At 41.2% G+C, this 14,855-nt stretch overlaps 2 protein-coding genes and 4 long non-coding RNA genes across 14 annotated transcripts in view; 5 read left to right on the forward strand and 1 right to left on the reverse strand.

Moving 5' to 3' along the window:
• LOC135337608 (uncharacterized) overlaps positions 1-7,426 on the forward strand; it is a 31,626-nt gene extending 24,200 nt beyond the window's left edge. Inside the window, exons 1-6 of one of the 3 annotated variants that reach the window (XM_064533572.1) lie at positions 2,614-2,755; positions 2,869-3,189; positions 4,845-5,651; positions 5,747-5,823; positions 5,995-6,084; positions 6,294-7,426. In XM_064533572.1, the coding sequence (XP_064389642.1) occupies positions 2,874-3,189; positions 4,845-5,651; positions 5,747-5,823; positions 5,995-6,084; positions 6,294-7,217 (2,214 nt within the window). In that variant the 5' untranslated portion in view covers positions 2,614-2,755; positions 2,869-2,873 and the 3' untranslated portion in view covers positions 7,218-7,426. Of the gene's footprint in view, positions 1-2,613; positions 2,756-2,868; positions 3,190-4,844; positions 5,652-5,746; positions 5,824-5,994; positions 6,085-6,293 lie in introns of those variants that run through there. The other 2 variants (XM_064533573.1, XM_064533571.1) reach the window with 2 other exon arrangements.
• Positions 1-14,855, reverse strand: part of LOC135337650 (uncharacterized) — a 102,374-nt gene that overhangs the window by 16,654 nt on the left and 70,865 nt on the right. The window lies entirely within an intron of this gene.
• LOC135337684 (uncharacterized) lies at positions 227-2,275 on the forward strand. The gene is made up of 3 exons (XR_010395243.1): positions 227-765; positions 898-1,157; positions 1,772-2,275. It is a non-coding gene; the product is annotated as an uncharacterized LOC135337684 (long non-coding RNA).
• Positions 8,027-8,943, forward strand: LOC135337677 (uncharacterized). The gene is made up of 2 exons (XR_010395234.1): positions 8,027-8,769; positions 8,834-8,943. It is a non-coding gene; the product is annotated as an uncharacterized LOC135337677 (long non-coding RNA).
• LOC135337698 (uncharacterized) lies at positions 10,286-11,902 on the forward strand. The gene is made up of 2 exons (XR_010395257.1): positions 10,286-11,508; positions 11,821-11,902. It is a non-coding gene; the product is annotated as an uncharacterized LOC135337698 (long non-coding RNA).
• On the forward strand, positions 13,363-14,332 carry LOC135337671 (uncharacterized). The gene is made up of 2 exons (XR_010395222.1): positions 13,363-13,984; positions 14,036-14,332. It is a non-coding gene; the product is annotated as an uncharacterized LOC135337671 (long non-coding RNA).

A 14,855-nucleotide genomic window follows, 5' to 3' on the forward strand; every position in this document is an offset into this window, starting at 1 on the left:
AATCAATAACAGAATACTTTTTAATAGTTCATCTTACCCACTATATTGTGATCAGATGTACGTCTATTAGTAAAGATGTTCCAAAGAGTTGAATGTAGCTCAACTGGTCCGGACTACAGCATGAATATGCAGTCAGTTCAACAAAGAACACTGCATAATTATAGTTTAACTTACTTATTGTTGTATGGGATCAGACGGAGGAAGAGGATCCAGTGACCTATATAGCTGTGCAACAGTGAACTCCTGCAATTGTATCAACTATTTTAGCAATAATAATAATTATATGCAAATAAACTTTAAGCATCCTACATTACTTTTAGAGCTAGATGTACACCAGTCCATACACCATTGCTAGTAAGTCTACTTGACTTACAGTGCAGTTGCAGTAGAGGAAACAGCAATGACAGTAATATACTATTCAGTGGGCTCTCGAGACCATTGCAACACTCTGCAGCTGCATGCTGTGACGTAGCAAGATTTACGGAGATGGAAACATAGATTACGGATTTTAGGGAGAGATTTTAAGAGATTTTGCGAGATTTTAAGATTTTAAGATGATTTTGCGAGATTTTAAGATTTTAAGGAGATTTTGCGAGATTTTAAGATTTTAAGATGATTTTTCGAGATTTTAAGATTTTAAGGAGATTTTGCCCACAGGCGTACAAGATTTTAAGGAGTGGCGGACCCCTCGCTTGTGTATCTACACGAACTCCTAGCTAGCTGTGATCAGAATGAAGAGATGCTGTAGTCTCTGGATTATTATCAGTCAGTACAGACATCACTGTGTACTGTAGATATACAGACATTCCATGATTCATACTGTACTCTGACTCACAATCAGTGAGTTTCGGTATATAATTATCACACACTAAATAGACTCACAGATGTCCCTGGCAGATGGTCTCCTCGTCATGTCTTCTTGCAAACAACTGTCGATACGCTTCCTCCACCTGTGTGTGTGAGGGATCTGGGCAACATGGAATGATGGATCCTTGGCTGATGTGATGGTCTCCAACAGGTGACACGACACTGGACAGTATGAGAACATGGAACTGGACAAGGGGGTGTGGCAATGGGGGTGTGCTGCTCTAAACTATAACATTTGTGGACTCTGTCAAGAGCTGCTTTAAGGAAAAGATGTAGCTCTATGGAATGTGGTACGTGTTTGTTTAGCTAGTGGATCTGATTTTAATCAAGACTTGCACAGTATGCATGTATACGTATGTGCTGTGTCAGCAGAAACCTTGAAGACCCATACGATAACTTGAATGACCAATTTCCAGTTTAAAAAATGTATTCAGTAACTTTTAGGTTTATAGTGTGTTTAGCTTTAGCATCAAAATGACCAAACTAAAGGACTTAACTTAATACTGTTGTAGCTCTTCCTAAAATTGCTTGTATAATTATCGTGTTTGAAATGAAGAAGTCATCACACTTTGTGTCTACTACCGTATTACTACTGCAATGTTTTAATTACGAGTTTCAAACACTTGAGAATTTCGTGAGTGCTTATGACATCGCTAAAATAAGATTGCAAATACCTATACCAGTACTTGTATGATAATAGCACGATCTTTCCTATTGAAAAGTTTCAAATGTTTCCTCAATCGTAAAGGCTTTTAAATTTGAACTCTGCACCCAGGCACATTGTTACAGTAGCAGTACAGTATCTTAATGTACAGTGTGTATTCTTGTAGTATGGCAATCCAAGGGGTTTAATCAATATCTCCATTCCTCCAGTCTTATCCCCCCGCCCACACACTCTCCACAGAGTCCCTCCCAGAGTTCATAGTCCACCACACAATGGAAGAGCTGTGTATGCCTTGTTGACTGGTGCTCCCCCGAGACTCCGCCCCTTCCCCTGCCCAGCCCATCCCTCGGAGGAGACCAGCTGGTGTACAACAAGCACTGGAGCAGGTGGGTGGGGTTTGCAGTGTAGGAAGATTCCTAAGAACTGCTATATTATGTTACGTAGGTAGAGTACGTACGTTCAAAGTTTGTTAGAGAATCATCTTATTTGAAGCATGTCTGTAGTTTTTGGTTGGGTCAAAATGATCAGTTTGCACATTTAAAAATTAAAGTTCATTGAAGGACCTTCTATATTGTTTAAAAAATATTCACAATAGCTTCATGTAATGGTGAAAAAACTTCAGAGAGGTCAGGGTTCACCCGTTACCCCATTACCTTATTACCGTACGTGCATGTAGGTAGCTATACATGAACTTGAACAAGCTATCACAATTATACACAGGTGTCAATATTAGTAAAACATTCCGCTCTCTGTGACTAATTCACAAATTCACAAAATATTCACGATTTTATATATACTATGTCCGTATTCCACACTACGCTAGTACACTATAATATTAACCGTCACTCCCCATGCATGTACAGGTGCTTTGGTATTGTCCACCACCCCTGCCTGCACAAGATGCTCTCAGCTACTCTTGTCTGATGTTTTCCGATGTTACATTAAAAAGAAACTATACAAACTAGCTTGAAATAATCAAGTCTTGTGTGTTGCATAGGAGTGCATGAATGCGTGGTGACAGTTGTATATTATTATCTTCCCACAATCATCTAAGTTGTGTCATGTTTGTTGTCTTGTAATCTCCGGCGCATGCGCAGTATACCAATGTGCAAGGAAAGAGGGCATGTCTTGTAGTTCATGAGTGTTGTTTGGTTTGTCTGCTGTTCCCTGGCCCTACTAGCTGGTGAAATCAAAGGGAAGATACTGTAGCCTCGACATATTTCAGTGAGTGCAGACAGCACTGCATGTGTACTGTATAGGTACTGTACATGATTTACTTTAGAGCTGTGCACACCTATGTACTCCCTCCTATAAAGCATTCATTCCACACTCTACAGAGAAGATGTCTGACTATCTCACAATAGCAGATCTAAACAAAGTGTACCTCGCTACGTTTGAAGCTCGAATCAAGTGGCGAAACATCTTGTTAATGCTCGAAGTCTCTGCAGCTACAATCAGAAGTATCAGCAAAGAATGGAACAATGATCCTGATGACTGCTATCGTGAGGGGCTGTTGGAATGGCTGAATGAAGGAGAGAGAAGCTGGCAATCTATGGTCAAAGCATTGTCCAGTCCTACTGTGGGCCACATTCACATAGCCAGGACTATCGAGAGAGATCATCTACAGTCTAGCAATCCTACTGATGTGAAGTCGGAGGGTGAGTACCAATTAATTCACCTAGCTATATAAATGATATGCCCCACCTAGGGCGATTAGTCTTGCAAGCAAAGAAGGGTAGTGTCAAAATATTGACCATTCCACTACATTTCCCTAATGTGCTCCCCAGGTGGTGGGGGAGGAGACATATTATTGATAGGTGCATAATTATGTCTAAAAATAGTTTACATACCGTATAGCGGGTATATTTTGAGCGTATAAAAATGTTCGCGGTTTTCGCGGATTGAGCCTGTATCGCAAAAATTTATGAATAGTAGGCGTGTTCAGTATTATTGACCACACCTATGACAATAAGAGGTGCCTCACACAGGCTAGGCCTGGATTTGAGGCTAACGGTGTGGAGGTACAGCTGCATGTTGATTAGCCTAGATCCCAGGCCGAGTTTTCGCTTTTATAACGGTTAGGCGAACAACTGGGCCTGGTACTAGTTGTCTGCGCATGCGTCAGTCGTTCGTCAGATTCTGACGAATGGATATTCTCGTTCACTTTCGTGACATTTATATTCGTGTACTATCGTGTACTAGAAGTCAGTTCCCGTTTTATCATTATTGGAATGGCTCTTAGCTGAAGCTTCTCTCTTCTCTGAAGCTTAGAAAACATTATTCTGAAGACTGAACAACAAGGGAAAAGGTATAAAGCTTTGTCAAGCTTGTTAAGGTCAGATATTTTTGTGTGGGCCCTATGCTATCATGTCAAGTCGTGTTCATGTTTGGTATTAAAAGATCTATAGTATCATCATTAATATGGTGGATCAAGTGAAGAGTGTGAGCTAGAGAACTTGGTGCTGCCATCATCAGCTCGTCGACAATGACACTATAACCTGTTTAATACGAGAAATTTAATATGTACATGTATACAGTAGATCTACACGTATTTTGAATGTCTACTTCTCTGTACAGGAGCAATGGCTACTATCCAGCTATCCCAACATTGTTCCTCTTGGCCATACTAACGGACAAGACTGGACAGTTTAAGGTAAGGGTTTAACCGTGTTTGGTTTCTTTAATATTGTCCTATACTTACAGGACTGGAGTATGACCTGATCGTTCGAGTGTTGCTGGGTAGCTCAGAGGCATCAAGAAAATTTACGTTTTCTCAAGCAAAGTTTAACTGAGTTACAAGTTGGGGCCTAGAATCAGAGAAGTCCAGCAGCCTGCTAAATCGTTGAAACGTAATTTGAAGGCATTCAATCATCTTGAAGTTGCCCTGGGTCACTGTAATCGTGCTGCAGCACAACTGGCAGCTCCCCAGGCCCTTGTGAAGCAGCTCCCTATGTGCATCTTTTGTGTACTCACTCACTCTGTGCATTTTCTGTGTACAAATTTCAATTATTGATTTATTAAATATCTTTGCCGACCACAAATACAATGAAAATTTGACGCATGCGCAGACAACTAGTACCAGGCCCAGTTGTTCGCCTAACCGTTATAAAAAGCAAAAACTCGGCCTGGGATCGAGGCTACATGTTGATGTGCGCATGCGCCAAAAGGCTGGAACTCAGACCACGAAAATAAATCCGCGAAATCCTTTGTAATGGTCCATCCGCGAAAATTTATACCCTCGAAATATACCCGCTATACTGTAGTCATTCCTTACTAACCACTCATCCCACCCCACACACATTGTTCTGTACAGTTGACCATAATCGTCAAAAGATCAATGAAGATTTGACCGTTTTCTTAGACGGGCCACTCGGTAAAGGTGCATTTGGAGCAGTTTTCAAAGCCAGGTACAGGGGCGAGATTTGTGCAGTCAAAGTGCTGCTTCACGATGCTATGGAGATGCAGGCAAGTATTGCAGTTGGCAAAAATGAAGATGCTAGCAATGCAATTGATCGTGAGAGTGATTTTCTCAAGTCGTTCAAGCACCCAAACGTTGTGAAGTTTTTGTCGACTGCTAAGCACCCCAAATCAGGTGGTACAATCCTCGTTGTTGAGTTGATGGATTGCAATCTGAGATCCTATTTCTCCGGCCTTGATGAAGAGTCCCTCACTAGCGAATGTGAAATTAGCCTCTCCAAAGACATGGCTTGTGGTCTGGCCTACATTCACAGCAAGCAGATTATCCACCGTGACCTCTGTGGCGATAACGTCTTGCTGAAGCTTACACTGCCAGTGCCTGTCGCAAAGATTTCCGACTTTGGCATGTCACGGCTTTACGATCCCTCCAAGCTTAGCTCCACCCTAACAGCCATTGGTCAGCGTAGAGGGTATCTACCTCCTGAGGCCTATCGATTGGAAGAGGAGAATTACGATAATAGCCTGGATGTGTTTTCCTTTGGGGTGATTTTAACGCAGATTGTTTGCAAGTTAGAGACGATCAAATCAGCCAAGGATCGATCATTCCATGTTGCCCAGATCCCTCGCACACACAGGTTGAGGAAGCTTATCGACAGTTGTTTGCAAGAAGACATGACGAGGAGACCATCTGCCAGGGACATCTGTGAGTCTATTAGATACGTAGTGCATGATAATTATGTGTTTACGCTTCCGAAAAATATGTCAAATTACTTTTTAATGTTTAATTCTTACTTTTAGATGCTTCACTGACAAGAGACTCGGACCCAATGGAGGCAGCAAAGAGAGAGACGAAGGACACTCAACTAGTCAAGAAGGTGCGTACATGTAGTGTGTGAATGAGATTCCTAATAACAATAGTACTGTACCCTAGGGTGCTGTTTCATTGTAAAAAGCATGTTAAGTTTTGTTACGTAATTCTTTAGAAAGATTACTATAGTACTGTAAATACTTGTACAATTGTGATATTCACGTCTTTTTCCTACCAGCGTTCCCCTGTACAGGCACACAGGGAACAGACTGAGCACAAAGATGCTGAGCTGGTCAGGAGAGACGCCATCATTCAACAACAGAGACAGGTGATATGAAATGCAACACTCTAATTATTTTTGCAGAGCTATAGTAGAAGCTTTGATCTGTTATAATCGTACTGTACATTCTAGTGGACTGGTGGGCGTCGCCTCTTAAGCTAATTAGAGAAAGTGATTTAGTGTGCATACAATTATTGCTACAAGTAACACTCGCTTGTTAGTAGACACTATCCTAATTACACTCATTCATTATTCAGGGTCCCCCTCCCAGAGAGTTGAGACCTCCACTCACTCTGAAATGGAGAAGAGGAAAAAACATGCCAATCAAGATGGGCACCTCAGTACAGAGTGTTGTTATCGGTGACACGGCGTATGTTGGTGGAGGCAATGCAGACAATGATCTTGACAAGTGTACAGTGATGAAGCTCGAGCAAGATCAATGGACTAAACTACCAGAGTACACTGCCAAGTGGTTCGCTGTGACATCATTCGCTAATCGACTAGTGCTGGTGGGAGGACGTTATCAAAGAAACAACAAAGTCAGCAATCAACTTGCCGTCTTTAAGTCAGGGGAATGGACTCACCCGTACCCACCAATGAACATTGCTCGTAATTCTTCAACAGCTGTCTCCTTAAACAACTACATCATTGTAGCTGGTGGGGTTGATGATGAAGGACGTATCTCCTCCTCTGTGGAGGTGTTGGACGTGGCATCAAGAAGATGGTACATTGCTCAGTCACTACCTAACCCACGAGCAGTACGACAATCGACTCTCATAGGAAACACCCTCTACCTAATGGGATGGTTCGATCACACTGGGGAACCAACCAAGACAGTGCACCACGTCGACCTCAATGAACTCATTGCAAAGGCCCTTTCCAACCTGGACACACCCACTCTCTGGCAGACCTTACAGGAAGTACCACTCGTGTTGTCAGCTCCTCTCAGTATTGGGAGGTTACTATTAGCTGTTGGTGGAGCAGACGACAGAGTCAACCCAAGTTCATCGATCCACCTCTACCAGCCTGACACCAGGAGGTGGGTGAAAGTGGGAGACCTGCCTACTGCACGATACCGCTGCACATGCTCAGTACTTCCTAGTGGAGAGGTCATTGTAGCTGGAGGAGAGACCAAAACTTTTTACGTTCAAACTGTGGACTTCTTCGCTATGAGTGCTTAGTTGTTTTGTTACTAGCTATTCACTACTAGCGTTCAATCGGAGACGGATCGGCCTGGGAACGAGGTTAACTACATGTATTCACTTGTTGTAATAGCATTAATTAGCAACGATCTTGATTATTAATGTTTTTTCCTCTTGAAATAATAATAATTATTGTAACTATGATTATAAATGAGGAATGTAGTATGATCATGAGTTTGTACATAAGTACTTTAATTTGCATTGCCAGATCGATGCTTTTATAATTATAACAAATTATACACATAAATGTGTGTTTTATAGCTTGATAGATTAGCTTAAAAGATCAACATGTGGCAAATTACATAACTCAAGACAACGTGCAGCATACCGCTCAGACCAAAGGAGTAACAACTAACATGACAATAATATGCATACTAGTTCAGAGTTCAGAGTTCTAGTCCTTACAATGTTTTATTACAAACTGAGTTCGTACGCATTGTCAGAATACTAACAACAAAACAGACAAAAATTAGGGTTAGGGTTAGGGTAACAATTTTGGTATACATTGTGCAACAGAATATATTGGGATTGTGTAGTTATCAAATTGTACAAATAATCAATGGCATGAGTTCGTACAAATTATTACATTGTCAGAATAGACCACAAAAACAGACGAAATGTGTGACAGTTTCATAACAAGTTCAGGTCCTTGGTTGGGGTCTTGTCCGAGGGTAAGGTGGACGCCTTTTCCCAGAATCCAAAGTCTATCTCGATCCTCTTCTGAGTCAGACAGTGAGGGGTGGGGCTCGGGAACTGAGGGGTTAAAAAGTCACATGGTCAAAGTCATACCGAGTGAAAGTTTGAAGACTTAGGAAGTAATGGGTGAGAAAATCACATGACAACAGAAATTATAGAGCACTGAAGTGCTAATCCTGCTATTGACATGAATAATAAAATGGATCTATAGAAACTATGTCTTCAGACTGTCCCCCACTGCTTATACACAGAGAAAAGAGGTGTGCTGTTTTAGACCCTGAGCGTGTGCTATATTAGCACCGTGGTGTGCTAAACAGTGATTCAGCACACTACATGTGCTGTTTTGTAGGCATATAGCACAGCCTACGTGTTGTATTGGTGTGCTTTTTCATGGCTTGTGATTTTGATGTTCGATTAATGTGCTAAATGGACTGTGCTAAATGTAATGGGTGTGCTGAAACAGGTAAACATGCTAATTCAGCACAGTGTGCTGTTTTCAGTACCAAATAAGGGCATGCAGTACAACAGATGTGCAGCTGCAGCTGCATAGCAACAAAAATTTTTTTTTTATTTGCAAAGAAGAAAAGAAGTTGAGTTTAGACATGGTTTGAGAGCTGTTTGACAAAACTGTGGAACTAGGTAAGTTTCCCTCAACATGCTGAACAATGCTGTACAATGTAATTGCACAGCTATTGTATTGTACCAGGTGTCATACAGTACACAGGGGGAGCATCTGTACAATGTAATTGCACAGCTATTGTATTGTACCAGGTGTCATACAGTACACAGGGGAGCATCTGTACAATGTAATTGCACAGCTATTGTATTGTACCAGGTGTCATACAGTACACAGGGGAGCATCTGTACAATGTAATTGCACAGCTATTGTATTGTGCCAGGTGTCGTACAGTACACAAGGGAGCATCTGTACAATGTAATTGCACAGCTATTGTATTGTACCAGGTGTCATACAGTACACAGGGGAGCATCTGTACAATGTAATTGCACAGCTATTGTATTGTACCAGGTGTCGTACAGTACACAGGGGAGCACAGGGGAGCATCTGTACAATGTAATTGCACAGCTATTGTATTGTACCAGGTGTCGTACAGTACACAGGGGGAGTATCCCCCCCTGGCTCCAACCCCCCCCCCCCCTAAAATTTGCACTCAGGTATTAGCAATGTTGTATGACTGAGTATCCATAGCCTGTATAGTTACTAACCAGGGTATTGAAATAACATGCAGTTGACTTTTTTTTTTAAGAATGCCTTATATTTCCCCTCTCTACTTTAAAATCCTGTATGACACCCTGTAATAACTCTACCCTGTAATAACTCTACAATATAATAATTATGCAGAAAGGACAAGCTAGTAAAAGGTTGAATGGGGCTCAACAAAGTGGAGACCAATTGAAGCCTATATTGCCCAAGTTTCATAGCACAATAAGTGAGATATTTACTTCTTCTAATGAAAGCACCGCGGCCTCGGTGGAGGTGCCAAAGCTACATAACATAAAACTACTAATAGCTAGCTTTTATACACACATTGATTGATGATAATTATTATTGCAATCACAGGGAAACTCGTAGTGATCGACCCATGATTGTTGTTAAAAACGATTGATGCCTAATTAAAGTTCAAGTCTAAAATTAATGGCTGCAAGTCAGCAGAACCTTGCAGCTCTCTTCTCACTCTTGCAGCTAGTGTTCTAGTGCAGAACTAACTACTAAGTAGAGTAGCAACACTCGGTGAACGAGTTTTGCTACAGACTCTTCTGAAAAGGCTGCAATGGCATTCCAAGTAAGCAAAACCAGGCATAACTCGAGAACGAAGCTTTATTTAGCAAATCCACAAATAGCAATTAAGCCAAGAAAACATGACTAGAAGCCTATAGAAACTCTTACCTGCACTTCCTTGAGCAGCTGAAATAGTCTACACACACACACACACACACACACACACACACACTCACAAACACACTACCGTATACCTCGCTTGCGCATGCGCACCGCGAGGCATAATTACAGCGCCACTCTAATTGAAGGGCCAAATTCACAAAATAAATTATCCAATTAACCACGCCATTCGCAAAAATACGCCTAATTCCCTCTCCCGTCTAAAGTTCTTTCAAAATGGTGGTCGTACTTTTTTGAAGGTACTATATAATTAATTATTGTTGTAAGAATTGATGTGAAAAACCGTATTGCAGGATGACGTTGAAAGTGACACGTGTTGGAGAGAGCATTATACTGGACACCCTTGTATGACTAGACCACTGTAAAGTATCGACACAATTGGAGGTATGTATTATTATTATGCTGCTGTATTGCCACAATGTTTTAGGTATAGTAGCTTCACCCAAAAAAACAATTGCAACAGTATACCATACTTATCTGACTTAGTTATCTGTCTATATACGTATACAGCGGTCAATATCCCATTCCGTTTGCGTAGTACGTTTAAAGTGTTTCCATTTTGATAAGTACTGTATTAAAAGCGTATTTTACTGTACCGTTGCTATATACCATTGCACTTTACAAATGCGGTGTGCTATGTTTTTGAATACAAAGCGACAATCCTCTAGTAACATAATATCTAGCTAAATTTTGCTTAGCTATAAGCCTATAGTTCTACATAGATCTAACAAGGAAATATAACGCACCATTCACCGCACTATTTTGATCTTAGCATAATTGCTATAGCTATCTTACATGTAGCTATAATACAAAGCTAGCAAGCTGCAAAATTTCATGATAACTATAGCTGCATGGGGGTGACCAAAGTAATTTTACCAACAGAAAAAAGCTCTTATCTTGAGCGTCCTTTTTAGCGTTTAATTTGCGCTGTATCAGTGTATATTATGCACGTACTATGTAAACGTTTACCACTTTGTAAGTTCATAATTGATAAAAATTGCTGCTACGGAAATCCCAAATTTCCTTGTGCGCAAAACGATTTTTGATTGCCACACACCCTCCTAATTAATGCAAATCTATACTGCCACCTGTAGCATATTGTCTGCCCGGCCTTGCAGCTGTAGCTGTTCCTCTTAAGCTAACAGTTCTATTGATATAATAATTTATAGGACAACGCAGTTTAATTAAACTTTTATATCGTTTCGGATTAAGCTTTATATGCAGCTCTTTTCTGACAATTAAGGGAAGGCTTGTAGTGGATTATATTTGTTGTTTAGCCCTTACAACGAGTATTGTCAGTGGAAGACAACTTCTCAATCTGCTTTCTGTACGAGATGAATTGATGGGCCCGAATATTGATGCTGCTCTATAATAGCACAACAAGAACTCATTTGCATTATCATAGTCTCGCAAACTTAATTGTACGTAAAAACGACTATAATGTCTTACTAAGAGTTCATTAGGAAGAGTACGCAACTCCACTAACCGTAGTAAGCATTCTGTCTAACCTACGTCACAATCACATGCTGTTGTATAAACTGTAAAATCTTGGCGATGATGGATGAATACGTTAGTGAGGTTACCACTCATTGCTTTTCCTTATCAGCATTGTTATTGTTATTGTTGTATCTCAAGTGGCTGTGGTTACATGCAATAGTGAGTTTGCCTCCTGTGTACAGTCTATTCGAGTAGCGTACCCTTCCTCTTGGTCTTATTTGTGTTATAGGACTCTTTCTGTAGCTACAATTTTTTGCTTTTGGTTCATGTACTTTTTCATGCACTCGGCATTTGTCATGGATCACAGCAAAGGCTTTTCTTATTTCGCCCTATAATAATTACAAGTTCCATTAGCATACTTTGTTCATGCATGCTATGACTGATGGTATGTACCTAATCTATACGCACTTTAATTATTCTTATACTTGGTTATGGCTTTATGTGACATATTTTTCTACTTCACGCATGCAGGTGATGCTGAGAAGTCAAAGGCAGTATCTTACAATTGCAGTGAACTGAGTGCAGACTTGCTATGGTTAACTAACTATGTTTACTTTCACTTTTATATCCTCATCGTGTTCAGAAAACATTTAGCACAATACAATCAGCACATTAGAATTCAGCACATGTGCCGGTTTAGCACATCAGGTTGTTTAGCACATGTGCAAACGTGCTAAAACTGGAGACATTTGTTTAGCACGGTTTTCTGTGCTAAATCAGCACGTCTTTTTTTCTCTGTGTAGGCTGCTCACCAGACTGGAGGTGGGCTGCATGTAAGGGCTGGGTGTCAGGGGAGTTTTTAGTCTCTGATGACATACCCTTTTCTATACTCAACTGTAAGAGAGAGGAAGCCATTGAATGATATGAAAACACCACTCACATCAACACAGTGTAAAGCACAAACCAAACAGACACACTCAACCAGAATAACAGAAGCAGCTCGGAATTGTCACCAATGCTTACAAGACTCCATTGCAGTAGGCACTCACTCATCTCATGCTATAATGTACTGTACAACACACTGTACACTAACACAGGCTCAGAATTGTCATCTTCCTATGCAGTCTAGAGTCACTCATTGAGTTGCCTGCCCTTCTCGTACCTATACGACGTTGGCTTCCTCAGTGCTTGCACCGGTAGACTGTACATGGTCTTTCTCAGCTCCATGGTCCTGGCTATGTCACTGTGGCCCACAATAGGACTGGACAAAGCTTCCTACAAATCCAGACAGTGAATATTTGGCCATTGTTCTATACTTCAATAGTCACTTCTTGTTTCAACTTCTGTTGTGTCTCTAAAATTATAAAAATGGGTAGATGGCAGAAGTAGAATATGGGAGGTGATTACCGCCAAAATTAGCAGTAAAAAAATGATACCGTTTTAAAATGATGCTGTTTTTTTTACAGAGGGTTTAAAAAAAATGATGCTGTTTTAAAATGATGCTGTTTTTTTACAGAGGGTTTAAAGAAAATGGTGCTGTTTTTTTTACAGAGGGTTTAAAGAAAATGGTGCTGTTTTAAAATGATGCTGTTTTTTTTACAGAGGGTTTTAAAAAAAACTAAGACTCCAGGCTTCTTTGCTGTGATCCCAGTCCACAGTGCATGTCTCATGAATAAAAGCTAAAATTGTGACTGGTTGCTGGATCCTATATACTCCAGCCTGGCAGGACTCTCTAAGCCTAAGACTCTAGGCTTCTTTGCTGTGATCCCAGTCCACAGTGCATGTCTCATGTGACATGTACCACTCAATGTTTCAGCCTCCAGTGTTTAGCTAATGAGTTGCTGTGCTGGTCATACATGCTACATTTATCTTTATTATCATGTCACCTGCCGAGGGTTTGCACTTTAGTGCTCTAGTTTGTTTGTTTGTCTGTTTGTAAGTTCAGGATCTGCTCACCTGGCTGCCACAGCACTGCGTTTACAGCATGGATAGCCTTCACACAATAAGTTATTAGTTTTAACAATAGTAGATTTCGATGTTAGAGCTTTGTTGTCGAATAAAAGCGAGCATAAACTAAGAAACTTGAACTTGCACGTTGGTAGCCTCGATCCCAGGCCGAGTTTTCGCTTTTATAACGGTTAGGCGAACAACTGGGCCTGGTACTAGTTGTCTGCGCATGCGTCAATCGTTCGTCAGATTCTGACGAATGGATATTCTCGTTCACTTTCGTGACATTTATATTCGTGTACTATCGTGTACTAGAAGTCAGTTCCCGTTTTATCATTATTGGAATCAATTGGAATGGCTCTTAGCTGAAGCTTCTCTCTTCTCTGAAGCTTATTCTGAAGACTGAACAACAAGGGAAGAGGTATAAAGCTTTGTCAAGCTTGTTAAGGTCAGATATTTTTGTGTGGGCCCTATGGCCGGCTATGCTATCAAGTCTTGTTCATGTTTGGCAAGAACGTAGGTAGACTATAGTTTCATATGGTGGATCAAGTGAAGAGTGTGAGCTAGAGAACTTGGTGCTGCCATCATCAGCTCGTCGACAATGACACTATAACCGAGAAATTTAATATGTATAGATCTACACGTATTTAAAATATCTACTTCTCTGTACAGGAGCAATGGCTAATATCCAGCTATCCCAACAGTGCTCCTCTTGGCTATACTAACGGACGAGACTGGACAGTTTGAGGTAAGGGTTTAACCGTCTTTGGTTTCTTTTAATATTGTCCTATACTCACAGACACAGGACTGGAGTATGACCTGCTCATTCGAGCGTTGCTGGGTAGCTCAGAGACATCAAGAGAATCTACGTTTTCTCAAGCAATGAGTTACGAGTTGGGGCCTAGAATCAGAGAAGTCCAGCAGCCTGCTAAATCTTTTTGAAACGTAATTTGAAGGCATTCAATCATCCTGAAATTGCCCTGGGTCACTGTAATTGTGCTGCAGCACAACTGGCAACTCCCCAGGCCTTTGTGAAGCAGCTCCCTATGTGCAAATTTCCATTATTGATTTATTAAATATTTTTGCCGACCACAAACATACAATGAAAATTTGACGCATGCGCAGACAACTAGTACCAGGCCCAGTTGTTCGCCTAACCGTTATAAAAGCGAAAACTCGGCCTGGGATCGAGGCTAGCACGTTGGCAGCTAGTAGTCGAGCGCCGCCCTCCTTGAAGGAGGTCGGGAATCAAGCCTATCCACAGTTTTGTTCTGGCCTGTTACGCAATAGTATCATGAATATCATTCATTCTATGTGGGTGCTAACCAATAGCGATGAATATCATTTATTAAAGTGGGTGTTGGCCTCGCCTCTCAGTCAATCCAACGTGTGCAAAATTCACACGTGGTACAGTTGAGTGGGTGTGTGGTCACTCCCCTTGAGATACTGCAATCTGATTGGAGCTGGTGGAATTGTTGGATTTCCAACAACAGAACAAAACTGTGGATAGGCTTGATTCCCGACCTCCTTCCTGGCAACCGTAGAGGGCGGCGGCGCCCGACTAGGCAGCTAGCTAGCTAGCTAACACTACACGCGGCCTTTATTCGAGGCAACCTCCG

This window comes from Halichondria panicea, chromosome 6 (genome assembly GCF_963675165.1).
Source record: "Halichondria panicea chromosome 6, odHalPani1.1, whole genome shotgun sequence".
NCBI classification, from domain to species: Eukaryota; Metazoa; Porifera; class Demospongiae; order Suberitida; family Halichondriidae; genus Halichondria; species Halichondria panicea.